The 21,770-nt window shown below is 41.8% G+C and overlaps 1 protein-coding gene across 11 annotated transcripts in view; it reads right to left on the minus strand.

The window, feature by feature from the left end:
- The window catches only part of LOC140481473 (disks large homolog 2-like), a 956,164-nt gene that overhangs the window by 663,756 nt on the left and 270,638 nt on the right, over positions 1 to 21,770 (minus strand). For all 11 annotated transcript variants that reach the window (XM_072577706.1, XM_072577705.1, XM_072577704.1 and 8 more), the window contains one exon: positions 4,284 to 4,448. In XM_072577706.1, coding sequence (XP_072433807.1) covers positions 4,284 to 4,448 — 165 coding nt within the window. The remainder of the gene's footprint in view (positions 1 to 4,283; positions 4,449 to 21,770) is intronic.

The raw sequence follows: 21,770 nt of genomic DNA on the forward strand, positions 1-21,770 counted from the left end.
AGCTGCTTCATGCTACTCCTATGCAGTGCCAACACGAGTGGTGCATGGCACTAACAAGATTTGCTGTCAAGCCAGAAAGAAAGATAGTCTCGGCGAAAGTGAGGACTGCAGATGCTGGAGATTAGACTCAAGAGTGTGGTGCTCTTGGAAAAGTGCAGATAGTCTGCCTATCACACAAATGTGTAAAGTCGAATATGAATTTCAGTGCTAGTATGATGCAATGGATGTAGGCCGCAGTTTCGTGCAGAGGCATGTTGCCAAAACTCTCCAAAATTATCTATTATTTGAAAATAACAAATCACGTCCATGTTCAGAAATTGACAGTATAACTTGGGTATCAAATCAGCTGTATACCAACAACAGGATCACATAAGGATCTGTGTTTGTACTGATGCTCTTCAACAGACATACACACAAGTGACTTCCTTCCCATGCAGTCCCACTGATCAATTGGCTGTTGGTTTTCAAGCTTATGAGCTTCAGAACAGAAAATACTCCCTGGAGATCTACGTTCTGTAGAAACTTTCTTTGGGAGATGGTGAATTTAACCAAATACTGCCAAGACAAAATTCCAGCCTTCACTAATACAACTTAAAGACAAAAATGAATTTAATGTTCATTCTGGAGCTGACCACTCCCCTATGATTGAATGCCATAATACCTTGGCATCACTCCTGACTGTACATTGACCTTAGCAGCAACATCTCCAAAGCACCAGAGCCATGTTGAAAACTAGTGAAAACCACATAGAAACTAATGAATTCCACCTGTAGAATCAACGAATTATGTGCTGCTGGACTTGCCTTAGTGTACCTAACAGCAGCCCTGCTATTTATGCTGGCTCAGGAATCACCACATAATTGTGGCAGATATTCATCTTCAGGTAGTTATGATTATTTCTTGAACACTGGGACCAACACAGCTATCCTCTATACTGAGTACACTTTGAGGAAGCACTGAGGTAAACAAGGATGCAGAACATAATCTGGGTGGGGGACTTGAATGTCTATTACCAAGTGGTTCAGCAGCACCACCACTGATCAGAACCTAAAGAAAATAGCTTCAAGACTGGGTCTACAGCAAATGCTGAGGGGACCAATAAGGGGGAAAACATATTTGACCTCATCATTACCAATCTACCTGTTACAGATGCATCTGTCCTTGATAGTACCTATAAAAGTGACCACTCAAAGCTGGGCATCCATGAAGTGCTCTGAAATCTTGCCGCAGACATTCATTGATTATGGTGGACAATTAACAATTCAATGGAAGAGGAGGTGCCACAAATATCTGCATCTTCAATATTGGGGTAAACTAGTATATAGTGTAAACAACAAGGCGGAAGCATTTGCAAAAATCTTGTCAGAATGCCAGATATTTTGGATTCCTCCAAAAAGGCATCCTCCATCATAGATGCCAGTCTTTGGTCAATTTGATATCCTTCATATTGTTTAAGAAACAGTTGGAGGCACTAGATATTGCGAAGTCTAAAGGCCCTGACAATATTCTGACAAAGTACTGAAAACTTGTGCTCCACATCTTACAGCAATCCTGGCCAAGTTGTCTCAGTACAGCTAAAACACAGATATATATCTGACAATGTGGAAAACTGCATAGTGAGTCCTGTACCCAAAAAGCAAGACAAATCGAACTAGATCAATTACTGTTCCATCATCTACACTCGATCATCAGTGATCATCTTGATCTAGTGCCATCGAGCAGCACCTGCTCAGCAACAACCTGCTCACCAATGGCCAGCTTGGGACCTGCCAGGGCGACTCAGCACCTTACCTCATTAAACCTTGGTTTAAACGTGGACAAAAGAGCTGAATTCCAGAGATGATGTGAGAGTGACTACCTTTGACTTCAAGGCCACATTCGACTGATTGTAGCATCAAGGAATTGGACCAAAACTGGAGTAAATGGGAATTGGGGACAAACTCTTTCTTCATTGACTGGAGTCAAGCTTGGGACAAAGGAAGGTGGTTAGGGTTTTTGGAGGTCAGTCATTTCAGTCTCAGAATACTACTACAGGAGTACCTCGGAATGGTTTCCTTGGCCCAACCATCTTCAGCTGCTCCATCAATGACCTGCCCTCATGTCTGAAGGGGAATGTTCGTTGATGATTGCATAATGTGCAGCACAGTTTGCAACTCAGATAATAAACAGGATTTCAAATTGCTTTTAAATGTTGTCAATCTCTAAGGAGATCATAACACTTCTCCCAATTTGTCCTTTAATGAAGATGTAGATTAATACTCCCATAGAAATCTGGATAGCTGGCATTATTAAGCTTCTAACATCGAGAAGAGCAGGACGTTGGTATTACAAACAAAGTCCAACTCTGCTTAATTACAAAATCTGTTGTTGATTAGAGGAGAAACTTCGACTGATTTATTCTATCAACAAGTATAGTATTATATATTGCATTCCTTGTATGAAGTCACTTTAGACTTTGCAAGACACAAAACATGACTCTAGAATAGTGGTTGTTTGGCATTTTCTAGTAATATCAGTCACTTTATAGTATTTGCACTGTAGTTCAACAGGGTTACTGAAAACAGTGCAAAGCAAATACTTTCCTGAATAACATTAAATTTTGAAAATAATTGTGAGGAGGTTAAACCACGTGTAAGGTTCTAATGAGAGTAAGGAATGACTGCAGTTTTCAACTGGCAATTGAAATACTGAATGATTTGAATTTGAAATGCCACTAAAGTCTTGAGTATTGGTCATTACAATTTCTGAATAATTACATTATTCTTTCAAAGATTCATTGGTATCAGCAGGAATAGATTGCATCTTATTAGCTTTTAGAATGTTTGAAGAAGGCCAGTAAGTCGGTTCAGAAAGTCATTGAGCTCTGATCTTCTAATCAGTTATAACAATCAGGATATTTCCATTCTGTTTTTTCAACAGTCCAGAAATTGGAACTGTATCAAGCTAAAGATTCATTCACAACAGTGTTAAAGATGATCACCCTGATAAATTAACTCAGGTTCTCTTTCCACAGATATTATGATATCTGCAAAATATTATGATATCTGCAAAATATTTTCAGCATTTTCTGTCTTCATTTCAAATTCACAACACCGGTATATTGCTATTCTGTGCATTATTTAATACAGCTATCCTTTATTGATATTTTTATCTTTTCTTTTTTTTGAGCAAACATTTTAACTCCCATCTCTTTGGCCGTGAAGTATAGACCTAAATCGTACAGATCCAATAGCAGCAAACGCTGTGATGCTAATTACTGCTTTTAAGGTTCTATCAGAGCCAAATCTTCTGGGGAGCTCAGTGACATCCAGATATGAAAGTTACATGCACCTGAAAAGGCTTCAGTGGAACACCAGCTGACATTTCTTCAGGGTATATTACTCAGGAACTAAGGGTGGTATGGTGAACACTTAAGTTGGTTCTTAACTGAGTTTATTTGAATTGCTCTGAGTAGGCACAGAACCTGCTCAGGGTAAACAACGTATGGCTTCATGGGCAATGCTGAGTTTCCCTTGCTTCTTAACTTATCATTTGACCCCAGTGCAGCCATAGCAAGTTCACACTGCAACCTGTGTCAAAGATAGAGTTGTACTTCTTCACACAGTCAATGTGAACATCTCCACTTCATTGCCAACTGCAAACCATAGTGCTACTTTTTCAGTTTATACTTATCACTCACAGGGTTATCAACACTTCAGCAGTTTTAATCAGCAGGGCATGTGTAGTATTGCTGCTTTCACATTTCCCAGCTGGCTGAGTGTGAAGAATGCCACAGATAGGAGAAAGTACAGAATTCTCCTGATCTTTTTATCAACATACATACTGTCAAACACAGCAGTTTTAATATTGCTTGATCACCATACACATAGGAGCAGGTGAAAGGCAGACTGCCAGCATGGCACATTCATGATTTACTTAAATTAAAACATCTGTGGAAAAAGATCAAGTCAGGTCAAACAAAACTGGACAATGAAATGGTAGTAAATTATTTTAGATTTCTTAACTTTGAACTGTTTTTCTTTGAGACAAGGATGCATAAAGTGTAAATATATTAAAATAATACATTGCAAATTAATCTATCATACATGCCAAAGATTTATAATTCATCTCAGCAGAATATTTTACATTTTCAACAAATTAGTAAGGATTGAAATATAGAATTTGGAGTATTTAGTTAACTTTACTGCTGAATAAATTATCACCTGATCTCAAAGGTATTGAGCACTAGAAGCAAAATGTATTACTCTGATTCTGAACCATCTTATAATTATAGATGAACAAACCTTTAACGGAGAAATGTGAGCATGTGACACATATCCAAGGATATTCTCAACCTGCGATAAATTCTTCTCAGACACATGAACAAGCTCAGGGCCTTTGACTTCATTGGTTAGCTGTGGTAAGCTATATTCATGTGGTGATGTATCTTCATCTTGATAATGATAGTTCTAAAAAAAGAAATTAAATGAGTGAAAGGAAGAGGAAAATTCATTTATAGTTTCAATTCTTAACAGATGCAAAAAGACTTTGACTCAGTCATTTCTTACAACAGAGCATTTCATCTCCCAACAAGTCTCTGTATAAGTAGCTGTTCCAAACTTCACCTAGAAATCCCCACTCCATAGAGTCTGTCCCTGCTCTTTCTCCAGCTCCCCTCAACTATTCCAACAGTACACAGGAGTAAAAAAGTTAAAAGAGCCATCATAAATTCAACTGTAAAACAACTATTTGTATCAATAGGGTTGAAATGGTTTCTTCAATATTCTGCATTGAGGCCAATTCATGCTCAAACAATGATAGTCTCTGAGCATAGATTCATGCATAAATTTATTTATGTGTAAATTGCCTCAGATAGACTTCAGGGTTCATGCTAGGCTACAAGTTAATTGCACATCCAGTGAGGGCTGCTATCAAATAGTGTCTAATTTTAATACGTAGATAATCAAAGCCTCAATTCCCACTGACTAAAACTCTTGTCAACTTCAATATTTGCTAAGGTATTTCACATAAACATCAGTTATAGAGAAAAAAACTCCTATGTAGTTGCATCTCTGCCTAAACGCTGCTGTGGATTAACTCCATATAATTCTATTTGCTCATGTTTCCCTGGCCTCTCACAGTTTGAGACTGATCTCTCATCAATAGCTTTTGAATTAAATTGATTCACATTATCAGCTATTAATAACCATATTGAAATAGATTTACTTAGTTTTACAATTATAGAATCATACAGCATGCAACTGACCCTTCAGTCCAACTAGTCCACGCCGACCATGTTCCCAAACTAAATTAGTCCCACCTGTCTGTGCCTGGCCCTTATCCCTCCAAACTTATTCATCTACTTTTCCAAATATCTTTTGAACATTGTAACAGGACCTACATCCACCACTTCCTGAACTGCTACACGTTAACTACTCAGTGTAAAATAGTTGCCCCTCATGTCCTTTATATGGAAATGCTAGGCAACTGTATATTGTGGTACAGGACACTCCTCATTGATGTTCTACATTGAGTAAAGGAAATTGTGCTTCGTACTGTTTAACCAGCAGGTCCTTCAAACTACTGAAGTAATTCGGCAGATACTCTGTGCTTCAGTTATGCCTCGGCACCAGATACGAATGTCAACAGGTGAATACCTAGGTATTCAAACCCAGGATTTAAATGGAGGAGGGAACAGGGAATACAAAGTAAAAATATGGTGTGCCAAGTTCATTTAGGCTGAACTACCTTTTCCAGGACTCTGCCTCCAACTGCTTCTTGCACAGCTCATCTAGACATATGAGCATGTGCTGATACAACCCTACCCAAGCATTTTGTAATATTATTATCCTGATGTTACCATGTCTGACTATCTTCAGAACCCCTTTGCCAGGCTGAAAATTTGGTGAGAAAAAAGCATTGTGAACTTCTTTGAAGTTCTATTTTTAAAAATAGATTTTGCTGCCAGACCACTACAGTAGCAGGAATCACAGAATATCAAAATTGTTATGGTGCAGAAGGAGGCCATTTGCCCCATTGTGTCTGCACTGGCATAGAGAAGGCATAGATTTAAAAGAATGTGCAAAAGAAGCAAAGCTAAAGTGAGAAAATACCTTTTCATTTAGCAAGTAGTTAGGATATGGAATGATCTGCCTGGAAATGTGATGGAGGCAGGTTCATCACTACCTAGTGCCAATCTCCAGCTTTTTCCCCATACCCTTGTACACTATTTCTTTCCAAATAATCATCTCATGCCCTCTTTAATGCCTCAGTTGAACCTGCCTCCATCATATTTCCAGGCAGATCATTCCATATCCTAACTACTTGCTAAATGAAAAGGTATTTTCCCACTTTAGCTTTGCTTCTTTTGCACATTCTTTTAAATCGATGCCTTCTCATTCGTAATTCTTTGACGAGCAGGCACAGTATCTCCAATTATGTCCAGGTCACTCATGATTTTGAAACCTTTATTCAGTCTCCTCTTAGCCTTCTTCTTTCCCAGGAGAACAGTTCCAATTTCTCCAATCTAGCCTCATAATTGAAGTTTCTTATTACTAGAACCATTCTTGTAAATTGTTTCTACACTTGGATTAATATATTTACATCTTTCCGAAAACAGGGCACTTAGAACCGTACTCCAGGTGAGATCTAACAAGTGTCTTATGCAATTCAATGTCACCTCCTTGCTCTTCTTGTCTATGCTCCTATTAAGAAAGCTGTTGATACTGTTTATTTAACTGCTTTCTCTACTTGTCCTGTCACCTTCAACGAACTGTGCTCACATATACCCCAGTCCCTCTGCTCCTGCACCACTTTTGGAATTCGCTTCACACTTCACACTTCTCTGCATTAAACTTCATCCGCCATTTATCACTCCGCCAACCTGCTAATACCCTTGTGGTACAGGACACTCCTCAATGATGTATACTGTCCTGCTCACAGTATAGCTCCTGTCAGAGCTATACTGTCCTGCTCACAGGATAGAATTCTTCCAAGTTTCATGTCAGGTACAAACATTTAAATTGACCGCTGCACACCAAGATCCAGATCATTAATGTATATCAGGGCGGCATGTGGTTCAGTGGTTAGCACTGCTGTCTCACAAAGCCAAGGACCCAGGTTTGATTCCAGCCCCAAGCGGCTATCTGTGTGGAGTTTGCACATTCTCCACGTGTTTGTGTGGGTTTCCCTTGTGCGTTGATTTCCTCCCACAGTCCAAAGATGTGATTAGGTGGATTGGCCATGCTAGATTGCCCATAGTGTCCAAAGATGTGTAGGCTGGGTGGATTAGCCAATGGAAATGCAAGGTGATGGAGTAGGGAGTTTGGGATGCTCTTCAGAGGGGCAGTGTGGACTCAATGCATCAAATGGCATTCCATACTGTTGAGGTTCTATGATCAGGAAAAGTAAGGATCAGGAAAAGTAAGGATCCTAATACTGAGTGGGCAGCATGGTGGCACAGTGGTTAGGACTGCTGCCCCACAGTGCCAGAGACCTGGGTTCAATTCCCGCCTCAGGCGACTGACTGTGTGGAGTTTGCACATTCTCCCGGTGTCTGCGTGGGTTTCTTCCGGTTGCTCTGGTTTCCTCCCACAGTCCAAAGATGTGCAGGTTAGGTGAATTGGCCATGCTAAATTGCCCATAGTGTTAGGGGAATGGGTGTGGGTGGTTGGCGGGTCGGTGTGGACTTGTTGGGCCAAAGGGTTTGTTTCCACACTGTAACTAATCTAATTCCTAGGGAACTCCATTACAAGTCTCCTCCAGCCTAAAGTATTTAATGGCCATTTATTGCTGTTTCACATTACTTAATCAACTTTTTTATTCATGTTGCTCTTGTCCCTTTTATTATCATAACCTATAACTTTTCTCACACATCTGTTGTGTGGCAGTGTATCAAACACTTTCTGGAAATCCATGCATATGACATTAACATCAGCGACATCATCGAGCCCATCTGTTCTGTTCATTTTTCTATTTCATCTACCTCTTCAGAAAACTCCAGCAACTTAATTAAACATGATTTCCCTTTTAGAAATCCAGACTAACTCTTCCTAATCAATCAAATCTTTTTCCATGTGACTACTAACTCTATCCAAAATAATTGTTTCTAAAACCTTCCCTACCAATAAAGTTGAACTGACTTTATAAAGTGTATAGTTGCTGAGTTTAATCCTTATAAGCTTTTTTGAACAATGCCATAATGTTTATAGTCCCTCAGTTTTATCGCACCTCCCCTGAGGGAAAATTGAGAAATTATGGCCAATGTCTCAATATTTCCTATGCTAACTTCCTTCAAACACTTTGGATGCACCTCAACTGGTCCCAGTTCCATATCAACTTTAAACTCCAGCAGTCTATCAAAGACATCTTCCATATTAATTTTGAACCACTCTCGCTACAGAATTTTCTCCTCTGACATCGTGGTCTGTGCAACATCCTTCTCATTTGTGAAGACAGATACAAAGTAGTGAATTTAACACCTTGTCTCCAAAAGGCAGAGGATTAAGGGTTGTGCCCACTACAAGAAGGGCCTCCAGGTCTGGCTGATGTTATTGCCCCAACCCCTCCACCTCCATTCATTGTTGTTTCTAGGCATCTAAACTGGGTATAAGAATAGTGGCCAACAAGGGTATTTGTACCTCTATGTGTCTCAGAAACCACTGCTGGCAAGGCTTTAAAATTATGCTCCTGGAAACTAAATTTGAACAAGGCATGTCCGAGCTTTGGATGTGTTGTCTACACTTGTAAAAAGAACAATCAGGTAGCAAGGTGAATCAATAGTCATATTATTTGAAGGTAGATAGGGCAGTTCAATTGTGAATTTTTTTCTTTTGCAAACTGTGTGACGTTTGTTGTATTTGCATACAACTTTATAGTTATGCCAGAGCAGGATATGAACACAGCATAGAAAGGAGGTGAGACTTGTGGGAGCTGTGGTACTAGTACTATAATGGTAATGGTACTACAAATTAATAGGATGCGATGAGGGCAAGTTCAACACCATATTTCACCACCTTGGAGCTGGACTCCTCTACATTCTCCAATGACTGAATAAGGCTGTTTGGCAGACCAGCCACTGCACTCAGAATGTCAGTATGGATGCCCACCATCCTGTCCCGTATGCTGCCCCAATTAAGTCTCTGAAGAAGAACTGCATGCTACCTCACCCTTTGATGAACTGGTCAACAATGTTTCCTTTACCCCAGGTATAACTGCATTCATCCTTGTGTGAATGCTAGCCTCCAGGATATATGCATTGCTAGTCTTTGCACTGATGGCTGCAACTTTCAGAACAAGTAATGGAACTTTTTTTTAATCAGTCTTACATGTGGCTGTTTTATTTCTAATCTTTTGGTACCACTGTGGATGGATAGGCATCAGCTTTGGAGTGTTTGAAAGCAGGAAATCAGAAGGGAAACTTTGTTGTAAAAGAAATGATGTAGACTGGAAACAGAAAATCCACACTTGTGTCATTTGTAAGTTGCTAATCATGTTATATAGCAACTGAGAAGGGGCATAAGGCAGTACTGTAACATCATCCTCAATTCTCTCAATAGTGGTGTATAATATGGGTCTGTCCCAGCCAATGCCATAATGCTGAGAATAATCTCCTTGAGAGACATCAGGAGATGCAGGTGTCCTTGCTCCCTATTGGATCTGCTTCGCTTACTAAATGCCATGTTATCCGCAAGAGAGACTGCAGATTGTCAGTGGTGACAAAGATACTGTGTTTAAATGAATATCTGGTGTTATTTGGAGGCAGCAAGGGGTAGATGTGAGGCAAACAGCTAAGACATGACACAATGAGTGGAATTATTGCGATAGTGTATCTGAAAGTTAAGTGCTACTGGGTGAAAGACGGGATATGATATATTGAATGACATGAGAGGTTGAAGGCATGTTATGTAAGAGCCAATTCCTGTAGGGAAACCAGAAGGCAACAGAACCAAATTTACTGAATGATGGTGAAATTAATAAAGTACCAACAATATTCCACTTTTTCAGCATTTACATTAACACAAATCAGAACTAATGTAAATGATATATATACTTCAAATAAAAATTTGACTTTCACTTTAAATAGTGGATCCAATAAAGTTACATCTTATGTATTCCCAGCATCCATATCACTTCCCACACAACCATGAAACCATGTGCAATTTCACAGTCTCTCCAAGTTGACCCCTAACATACTGGATGTCTCAATTTTCCACTCAAGCCCTTGAGTTGTATCCATCTACAACCATATTACATTGAACTTCCTCTGGAACATCATCGTGAATGTACCTACACCAAACAGCCTGCAGCAATTCAAGAAGGCAGCTCAAGGGCTATTATGGATGGGCAATAAATGCTGGCCCAGCCAGCAACACCCACATCCCCTGAATGAAACATTAGAATGACATACCTACTGTAGGTAAGAGAAAGGTTATAAATAATATGACATATACTACAAAAGATAATGTATCAATAAAGGAAAGTACTTCTGTTGCTATTTTACAGCTTCTTGCCACCAGGGTGCAGTCAAGAAATAGATGCAACTTTCCAAGAGTACTTCCTGTATCTTTTTCCATGTCATATTTACTATTATGCAATTATCAGGATCTTAAATGACAGCTGGTCATATAGCTTATTAACAGCTATAATACCAATTTAAATCTTCCATTAATAAATATATATATTTAAGTAAGTGCTCCCTATCACAGATACAAAACAGTATGACTGCACATTCAGAAGAGTAACTGTGCAATTAATAATACCTTTAATAAATGGTGAACCATTTAAATCTTGAATTGTAACAGATTTTATACTGGTGCTACAAAGCAATGAATTCAAATACTAGTTGCTGTTGTGTAACTTCAGTTAGTTTATCTAGCTGCAGTTCCCTCACGTTTAGTTCAACGCTGGAACAACACTACAACTGGAAGACAAAACAAATTCTACACGTTAGCAAAAATAGACAGCAGAGAGAATCAGTATCGCAGAAAACTGCAGGAGACCTGAGGTGTGAGTATTTAAGATGTAATAAATGTGAAACAGACTGAAAAATCTTTTAAAAAGATGTTACTAAACAGAGTCATCTGAGTAGATCAACGTAGTTTATTAGTTAGAGCTTTTACTGATTATTATGATCAGTAGTCATTTTGGATGGAATCTTATGATGGAATTTATGGTAGAAATGGATGAGAAGTGCAACAAGGCCCATCTTGGCATCAGGAGCAACTCGTTGAATCTTTTGTACTGTTGTCAAAAGGCATGAGAGTCTAACTAGGCAGTGAAGGGTTGCCAATTAAGGACGATTGCAGCTTGTTAAATGCTTTATTAATGCCACAACTTGCCTCATTAATATTCAGTTTTCCATTTCATCATATGTTCTGAATAAGTGATATGTTCAAATTTCTCAATGTAATTCAGAGTGGATACTTGGCGACTTCAGCTCACCACTGACAGTGAACAGCCTCCATGTCGTTCAGCGCCAAACAATACCTCAGGACACAATCCATGGACACCAGTAACATGCATCCTGTCCATAGATGTTAGCATCCAGCATTGGCCAACCTGTCAAAACCATCACAGCACGTCTCTGATTCATTTGTAGGCCACTTAGGAAGAACAGACTTTATTACATGGTGTACCCGATGAAGGGCTTATGCCCGAAACGGTGACTCTCCTATTCCTCAGACCTACTGTGTTTTTCCAGCGCCACACTTTCTGATGAAAGACAGGGTGTACCGTGCTGTTGGAATCTGGGTGGGAAGAGATTGGAGAACAGCAGGCATTTTCGTTTTGATGTAAGGTTTTGGTCACTGAGCTAGCAGAAAACCTTCACCAAGCTACACATGCTGCGACTAAGATGAGGTGGAGTAGAAAATAGGGCTGCTGAAGATGTGATTCCATTGCTTGGGTGGTCAGAAGGAGCCCTCCTGCGAAGTCCTGATATAATGCACTACACCATCCTAGCATGCTGGGCTGTGTACAACTGGAGCAGGAAACAAGGCGATGTGACAGATGCTGAGAACCCAGGGGAATAGGAGCAGTTGTCAAAGAAGAAGGATGAGAACACTGAGATAAAGGAAGCTCTCTTGTGGATAAGAGAGTTCAGATGCATCAGGCACTATAAGACAGACAGAACCTGGTTCCTTTCAAGGTGAGTTAGGTACAAAAGTCTATCATGGCCTGTCAAATAATCATGTTTGTTATGATGCCAACATTTGGTCGACATTGTGAGGAGTGAAATGCATTCTCTAATTGTTTTGTGTTCACATTTGCTGGCCATCAGTAAAGGTTCATGATCCAAAATGTGACATTCCCCTAATGGACAGTGATAAGATGTGAGTATCCAGTAAGTACTGGAGTCAGAGTAGTGGCGACATGGAGAGGTTGTTCAGATGGGATGTAACTAAGAAGAGGTAAACTTGTGGCATAATGATTAAACGGTGACCAGGTTGACAGAGGATTACTTTATGTGCAAGACAGTGTCAGCTTTGGTGAGGAGTCACTGGTCTTGAAACAGTAACTCTGTAATCTTCCCACAGATGTTGCCAGACCTGCTGAGTTTCACCGACAATTTTTGTATTTGTTTCAAAGTGTCAGCAAGCTATATGCCATTAGTAGCATGGCTTTGTGGCCATCATACCATGACACTGCCAGACTGCCAATGCTTGTCCAGGTGCACAGTGCTTTAAAATATGATGCAAGGGCTACTTGTGGATATCCTCAGAGTAGTGAGCTTAACAGAGAAACAATCATAAAGATAAACAGTTTTATCTTTAGTAAGCTAAACATAGCATCAACACTGAAGCCTATCACCCAAACACTCTGTGCCATATGGGACACTGAAATATTTTGCATTTATTGAAAAACCACATATGCAAGTTGTGGATTCAACTTTTCAAGATCAATTTGTACAACTACCTCTATCCAATTGGTGCCACAACATGCTTACAGGAAACTGAGAAATTTGTTGGTAGTGTATTTCATTAGGTACGGAACCCACAGGTGCAGAAAATTAGAAAGAGAGGGAATAGGTAATCTTTAGATAGGTATAGAACTTCTCTGTGAGTTTAACACTCAAATATCAGTGTCCAGTGTTGAATATCAGCAGAAGTGATGAGATTAGACACAGTGCTGTCAGAGTAAAGTCATAGATTAATGGGAAATGAGACTGTTCGCAGGGATGTGAAAAATGTGTAGAAATGCAGCTGCTTTAGGGGATTTGGTAATCAGAGGGTTTTTTTGGCAATCACAGATATTAAACTCCCTAAGTCCCAAGAGAAAAAAATATGAATATATGAGGTCAAACCATGAGGTAAAGGGATAGGAAAACAGCCAGAAGTCATGTTAAATGTTGGAATTTGGTAGAATTGGGTCTACATTCCAATGCCATAATCTTCAGGTAGTTTCTGTAACGAGGGAAAATAATTGAACAGGACCTTATTATCAGGTAATCTTTAGATTACTCTCAGTGTCACATGCTAATAACTCCAAAAACAATGAAGATAGTGCAGGTGAACCTGGGTTTGAGAAGTAGTGCAAGAGGTAGGACTTCAGATTTAAGCCTTTCACCATCTAGGTCTGGTGCTAAGCCAGGGTTTCCCAAACTATGGGACATTTTGGGATTGTGAGCTCCAATGCAGCAATGATCACCATGGAGCTATGTCAGCACTAATAAACTGTGAAGCTCCTTTAAATTAGAAGTTTTATTTTAATAAGTGGACATGACCTAACCAGCTGAACCTTGACATTGAATGCTGTGTGGAAAAACACTGTGCTAAAGTTAATGTTCATATAACTTTTAAAATGTGCAAATGAAACATTCATTGCCCATCCCCACCTCCCACCTCCATCCATGCTGTCACAGCTTTTCCCCAAAAGCAGCACCCTCATTCATGTTGGTCATGGCCACACTCCTCTCCAATACTCTCCAAGATATCTTCCTCAACCTGTCTCCACTCTTTTACTACCTTGGCCCACCCTCCTCACACCCACCAGCCTTTGCCACTCTCACCGATCCACAAGGCAGGTTCACATTCATTGTCAAGCACCAAAATGGGGTCACAATGGCAAAATGTTCATTCTCTATTAAGCCAAACATCAATACACAGATCCAATTTCAAATCTGGCAATGAGGTAATGTTTGAGAGATGTATGGAGGAACTATCTATGTGGTATACGTTTTTTCCCTACGAGTGTATAACTCTGTTGCGATTGTTTGATGATGGAGGAATTTCCATTTGAATCTGCCCAGGATTGTTTTCTTGCTCTATTTAGTGGGGTCCAACTTATAAACGATGAGACTGAGTTTCAGAATTTCTTTGCATCTGAACAGTTCTGTGATAGAACAGACCTCACAAGTCTGACAGGTTGTACCTGTGATGTGGAGGTGTAGGTATTGAACTGGGTTTGACAAAGTTAAAAATCACACAACACCAGTTTATAGTCCAACAGGTGTATTTGGAAGTCCACGCTTTCAGGGCACTGGTTCTGTAGCACTCCGAAAGCATGTACTTCCAAATAAATCTATTGGACAATAACCTGGTGTTGTGCGATTTTTAAAATTGTACCTGAACTGGGACCAATTTTGCTGAGAAAAACTAAACTAGCGCTATCAGGATGAGTTTAAGTTGATTTGGCAGAGAAGAGAAACCAGAGTATCGGAGTAGAGAGCAAAGATAAAGAACAGAAAAAAAATAGTGCTAGCAACAGAATCAAGAATAGCGTAGAAAAAGCAGGAATTGATGGACGAGAAAAGGAAAGCAGATTTGCGTAGTGGAATTCAATTATTCTAGTTCATGCATATTACAGTAATCTTGACCTAATTTCATAATGATATAAAAGCCATCACAGAGACTTATCTTAAACATGGGCAGGAATGGGAACCAAATATTCTTAGTTAAAATCTATTTGGAATGGTAGGAAAAGATAGGTTAGGGAGACAGTATCGATCAAGGTCCAGATTCAGTTTTACAGAAGGACGACACACTTTCAGGTTCAAAGACTGAGTTGCTATGTTTGGAGCAAGGGAATTTCTCACGATTTCAAAAGATGCTTGTTCAGCAAGAAGACAGTTGTTCACCATCTCAGCGGCTGCTGTCATGAATGTGATGTTGAGCCAAATCTTGACTTGCAGATATAACGGCAGGTGTAACTTCAAACATTACGACATGAAGATACTGTTGGAGGATTCAGTGGAGGCATTGGCTTTCTGGACCTTGTCTGGTAGAGACCTGACTCTCTTCTCCACAAATGTTAGGATAGTTTAATATCAGGTACTTCTCCATTTGCATCATACCAGGGACTTCTTTTCCCCATGGTGTTCAACTTATAAAATCTTAGATAGGTACGAAGATATTCTGAAAATCTGAGATTGGGATGTCCAGTGCTGCAGAGGGAAGGTGAGGACTGCAGATGCTGGAGACCAAAGTTGAAAAATGTGGTGCTGGAAAAACACAGCAGGCCAGGCAGGAGGAGGAGAATTGACATTTCGGGCTTCCTGAAGAAGGGCTTATACCCGAAACGTCAAATCTCCTCTCCTTGGATGCTGCCTGGCCTGCTGTGCTTTTCCAGCATCACATTTTTCAACTCATGTCCAGTGCTGCAGGCCACTGTGCTCAGCAGGCCCAGTTTCCCACTTGCAGTTATGAAATAAAGTTATAACAAAGCACTTTAAACATGGCAGAATTGGGAAGAAAATATCCTGATGACAATGTAGTAATAAGGATTTATTGAGGAGAAATAAGAATGGAGAAAGAAAAGAGGAAGTGCCAGTGTCCATCAACGTTCCTTGCATAGTTCCAGAATAGGCTGACATACTGAAGTTTGAAGATAATAACATTCTGAAACCTTTACTTAATATTAACATCAGCCAAATAAAAGTTGACAAGTGAAATGTTGTAATTGCTTGATTGAGAACTTGAAGTGATTTTTACAAGTTGTTTATTCACAGAATTTGAAGCCTCTCTTATTGATACGTCAACGGTCTGTCTGACTATAATGTCCTTAAAACAGCAGTTTGTATTCAAAGAACACTTCTGAATGCATTTTATTTCTCAGCAGTTCCACACTTGCCATTGTTATATGACTCATTGCTCATGTATCTGGTGCATAACTGCGGAATAGCAAGGAAGCAGAGAGTCGTAGACTCATAGAGGTGTAAAGCACGAAACAAACCCTTCGGTCCATCCAGTCCATGCTGACCAGATATCCCAATCCAATCCAGTCCCATCTGCCAGCACCCAGCCCATATCTCTCCAAACCCTTCTTGTTCATATACCCATCCAGATGCCTTTTAAATGCTGCATTTATACTAGACTCCACCACTTCCTCTGTCTGTTCATTCCATACACATACCACCCTCTGTGTGAAAAAGCTGCCCCTTTGGTCTCCTTTATATCTTTCCCCTCTCTCCGTATACTGATTTGTGGCAGGGCTTAATCATTGCACCCTGGTTTTCTTTCTTTTTTGCATGTGTTTTCACTTTTTGGTATTTGGACTGAACTCCTGTGAGTCAACTGCACCTTTCTAACTGAACTGTTCCTCTCTGGGTGGACTAGACCTCTGTAAAGACTTAACACCTGCGTGTGTGCTGGGAGGTGTGCATTTGCTGCATGCTCTACCTTCAGGAATGGACTATGCCTTTGGAAGTGGACCAAACCCCTGTGAATTTACTGCACTTCTACAATGAACTGTATTCTTGTGAGCAGGCCTGGTTCTCTGTGGATGGAGCAGACCTCAATGGAGACTGAACACCCTGCGTGTGCTGGGAAGTGAGCATTTGCTGCATGCAGAGTGGACTCTGCCTGTTTTAGTGGCCTTTGCCTTCAGTCGTGGACTCTGCCTAGGAGCTGGAAACTCTAGTGTGAGGATTTTGTGAATTCTGTTACAGGATGTGGGTTTTGTAATTGATTGTGTTTGGGTGTGGGCCAGAGTGGGCTAGCTAGTACATGGGGCAGCAGAGAGCTGGAGGGTCAATGACCGGTCTAGGGGAAAAGTGGGCTGGGGGGCCAGGGTCTGTTAGTACACAGTGGCCAGGGGCCAGGCAGCTGTCAATGTGTCCACAGCAAAGGTGGTCAGGGGAGGGGCAGCCAGTATGAGGGCTGGCTGGGGGCCAGAGAGTCGGTGATTGGCCTGTAGGCATGCAGGCCAGGAGGGGCTTGCCAGTACACGTGGCAGGCGAGGCCAGGTAACTAATAGCATCCTCATAGGAAAGCCGGTATAGGGCAGATTAGCCAGTACATGGGGAGGCTGAGCCAGACGGCTGACGGCAACCCATAGGAAGGACGACTGTGGGAGGACCAGTCAGTACACAGTGGGGCTAGGAGCTGGACAGCCAATGGCCGGTCGATAGGAACGCTGGCCAAAAGGGAAGGTCAGTCAGTACGAGGAGTAGCTGGATGCTGGAATGCCGACAACCCGACTATAGGAAAGCAGGTTGGTTAGTATGCAGGTTGACCAGGAGCCAATGGCCAATGTCCATCCTGGAGGAAAGTGAGTTGGGGAGGTTCAGTCAGTACACAGGGCAGCTGGAGACTGGAATTCCGCCAACCAGCTTGTACGAAAAGTTGTGATTGGAGGGGTGGAGTTCGAGGGCGGAGGTGCGGGACGTGGATGAGATGCACTGGAGGGCATCTTCAACCACATGGGAGAGGAAGTTGCGGTCTTTAAAGGAGGCAATCTGGTCTGTTCTGTTTTTGCTTATTGTTAACTGTGTGTTTGTAATTTGTACCGTTTTCTAAAATAAAAAAAACAGGAGATTTAGAATTTCCTCAGTTCTAGTTCTGACTCAAAGCTGGCTGACCACAGCCAATGTTACTGTGGGTTTTTGTTTTATATGTTTGTGAGGAACTGGCTCTTGAGCTGGCTTGCCACGGCCAGTGTACTTTGGGCTCCTGGCTCTTGATTGACCTGGCTAGCCACAGCCAGGGGCCCTGGAGGATTTTGTTTGTGGTTTTATTTCTTTGTGGGGAGCTGGCTCCTAAGTGAGGTGGCTAAGACCAGTGTGCCTTGGGCTCCTGGCTCTTCAGCTGGCTCGCTATAGCCAGTGGATTAGGAATTTTGTTTTTGTTTGTTTGTGGGGAGTTGGTTCTTAAGCTGGCTAGCCATATTCAGTGTGCCTTGGGTTCCAGCTCTTGAACTAGTTGGCCTTTGCGCTGACTGGCCACAGCCGATGTGCCTTGGGTTCCTGGCTCTTGAGCTGGCTAGCTTTTGTGTGGACTGACCATAGCCTGTATGCTCTTGGTTCCAGGCTCAAGCTGGTTGGCCACAACCAGTTCCCTGGGGTTGTTTTTCTTTTGTGTTCTTCTTCCTGGGAACTGGCTCTTGAGCTGGTTAGCCACAGCCAGTGATTTGGGAGGAGACTGGCTCTTGAGGTAGCTGGCCACAGCCAGGGGATTGGGAATTTTGTTTTTGTTTGTTTATGGCGAGCTGGTTCTTGAGCTGGCTAGCCACGACCAGTGTGCCTTGGTTCCAGGCTCTTGAGCTGGCTGGCCACAGCCAGTGGCCTGGGGTTGTGATTTCAGTGCCCTTTCTCACAAGCAACTGGCTCTTGAAGTGGTTGGCCACAGCCAATGAATGGAGGGCTCCTGACTCTTGAGCTGGTTAGCCACAGCCAGTGATTTGGGAGGACACTGGCTCTTGAACTAGCTGGCCACAATCAGTGTGCCCTAGATTCCTGGCTTTTGAACTGGCCACAGCCAGTGAACTAGGGATTTATTTTTGTTTCTTTCTTTCTCCCTTTCATTTGTGGTAAACTGGTTCCTGAGCCAGCTGGCCATAATGAGTGTGCCTTGGGTTTCTGGTGTTTGAGCTAGCTGGCTACAGCCAGTGGGTTGATGGGCTCTTTTTTCTTTAATGGAGCTGTACACTTTTCCTTCTCGAGGAATTGATTTTAAGCTGGCTGACGACAGCCAGTGACACTGCTGGTTTATTCCTTTTTTCTTGAGAAATTGGCTTTTTAGCTGGCCAGTTGCAATCAGCAGTAAAGTGATTTTGGAGAAGATATGGGTGTGGAAGATGCAATTTGGCAAATGGGACTTATTCTTTGTTCCACAGTCAGCTGTTTGGACTAAACATTTTTTTACTTGACCTGCTTTAATTCTGGTGCATGGACTGAATCTCCATGGTGGGCCTTAGCTCATTGAGTAGGCTAATTCGTTGTATGGGACTAGGCATCTGGGAGCAGATTGTGGCAGTGAGTGTGGACTGGAACTTATGGGGGAGCAGAGCCTTTGTGTGCAGTACGTGCACCCTGCTGATGGGAGGAGGACCTGCTGTCGGGAGCAACCCCTGCAATCGGAGGCAAGTTCCAGTTTGGGAAATGGATTCTGGGTCAGATGGTGGACTCTGGGAGCGGCCCCTGTGTCGGGAGTTGCCCCCGTTTTATGAGTGGACTCTGCCTGGTGAATGAACTCTGCCTTGGAAGGGACTCTATCCCTCGTGAGTTTTACTGCATTCTTATGTATCTATTGTATCTTATCATGTACTCATTCTGAGGTCCAACTGGCTGACCTCATTGCAATCACTACATCCCACACTCTTTGGGTGCAAGGACATTGGCCGGTTCTATTTTTTTTGCAGCTCCTCCTGAGGCATTTTAGCACTGGGCCAGCCTCCCCCCTCCAACTCTGCCTCTGATGTGGGCGGTATGTAATGCATGGCAGCTTACCTCTGGCGGCTAGTGGGACCTGAAAAAACATACTCTCTTCTTTAGGCGATAAAGGCATTGAGGCAGTGACAACAGTCTTGTCGATCTTAGATTCCAAGATATTTTCAATGTTTGACAAAGAAGATGAACCACTGGGTTCTGGAACAATCGGAAAAGCAGTCAAGGAACCGGCCTCTTACCCATGCAGGGCAATTCCTGTGGTTCCTCCACCAAACTTCACTCCCTGAAGTAAACTGTCTGTCTCACTTCACAGAGTTTTGTGTCCGACAATGGCGTTCCTCTTGCCGTTTCACCCTCCCCACCCCAGGTCTGGGAAAATCAGACTTAACCTGGTGCAGAATCTTCTCCCCATTAGCAATGCAGCTGGAGCTATCTCTGCAGTTGCATGAGGGGTGGTCCTAAAATCAAATCAAATAGGCTGTCGGTTATTTCTTTAATGAATTCTGATTGGATTCCTGATGAAGGGCTTATGCCCGAACGCCTCCGATGCTGCCTAACATGCTGTGACTTTTCAAGCACCACACTCTCGGCTATTTCTTTAAGCCTGCCTGCAAAGGTTGGACAGCTCTTTCTGCCAGATGGATAGTATGGAGCTATCTTTATATGATGAATACCATTCGACTTTAGGAAATACTCAAATTCCTTACTGGTGAACGGTGGCTTACTATCTGTGACCAACACTTTCAGGACTCCATCTATTGCAAAAGATGCGCATAGTTTTTCTATCATTGTCCCTGTGTTTAACAAATTAACTCTATGCACATCCAGCCACTCTGAGTAGGCATCCACAATTACAAAAGAACATTGAACTCAAGAAAGGACCTGCATATCCTACATACAACTGTTGTTGTTGGCACTCTGGGTGCTGCACCACCAACACAGCCATGTCTACATCCAATCCTGGCCACCAGGCATAACATCTCTCCAAACTCTTCATTTTGGAAATGCCAGCATCCAGCAGCAACCTTTGGTCAGGACATTCACTCTTGCTCTCTATAATAACATGCCACCTCTCCTGTGATCTGGTCTCTCCAGGTCCAAAAAGATTTCAATTCTGGGTGTGACAGCCCTTTGCTTTCCTCCATTACTACCAGCTGTTTCAGTTTCACCAGGACCAGACCTTGCTGCATCCAGAAAGTTTAAAACCACATGGACTGTATCAATGGTGGTACTGCCTGTGGCTTATCTGCCAGCAGGAGGCAGCTGAATGCATTCGCAATTGGTACTTCACCTCCCAGATGGTGTTCCAAATTGCAATTATACACACTTAGGATTAGAGCCCACTGCTCAATTCAGCCTAAAGCTATGGGCAGCACTGCCTTGCCCTCTTTAAGTAGATCTAGCAGGGGTTGTGGTCTGTATTTTTAGAAATTTATGTCCATAACGGTATTGGTGGAACTTCCTGACTCAATATGACAGTCAAACCTTCCTTCTCTATGTAGGCATATTTACACACTGCATTAGCCAAAGTCCTGGATGCATATGCTATTGGGCATTCCTCTCCTTTGGGCCATCTGTGAGTTAATACTACCCTGATGCCCCTATGGAGAGGCATCACATGTCAAGACTAGATCTCACTTGTGATCATAATGTACCAACACCTTAGAGGATGATTGTTATTTCTTCACTTCACTGAAAGCTATAGCTTAGCTACCCGGCCATTTCAGAAGCTGTTCCTTTTTAAAGGGTTGATGTAAAGGTGCCAGGATGGAGGCCAGGTTATGGATGAACTTTCTGTAATAGTTCACCAGCCCAAGGAAACACCTAAGCTCCAGACAAATGTGGAGCTGTGGCACCTTTGATTGCCCTCACTGTATCTTCCAATAGGCTGTTACGACACGGGGTAAACCCTCCTGCTTAATTTAAACCAGCAACACAGAAAAAATTTATCCCATGCAGTAATGTATGAAAATTCGAGGGGCCAAGAACTATTTAATGTAAAAATTAAGGACTTTATTTCTTAAAGTATTACAGAGAATAATTACATAACAACTATTTACAACTCCTTCCTCTAACCTACCTTTACTTTGACTCTATAATACTGGCCTGATAAAAATCGCAATTAAGAACTGATTCCTATAGTTGTGTTCAGACACAACACTTCCAGTTTGTACAAATGTTACATTGC

Source organism: Chiloscyllium punctatum, chromosome 9, assembly GCF_047496795.1.
Source record: "Chiloscyllium punctatum isolate Juve2018m chromosome 9, sChiPun1.3, whole genome shotgun sequence".
Lineage (NCBI taxonomy): Eukaryota > Metazoa > Chordata > Chondrichthyes > Orectolobiformes > Hemiscylliidae > Chiloscyllium > Chiloscyllium punctatum.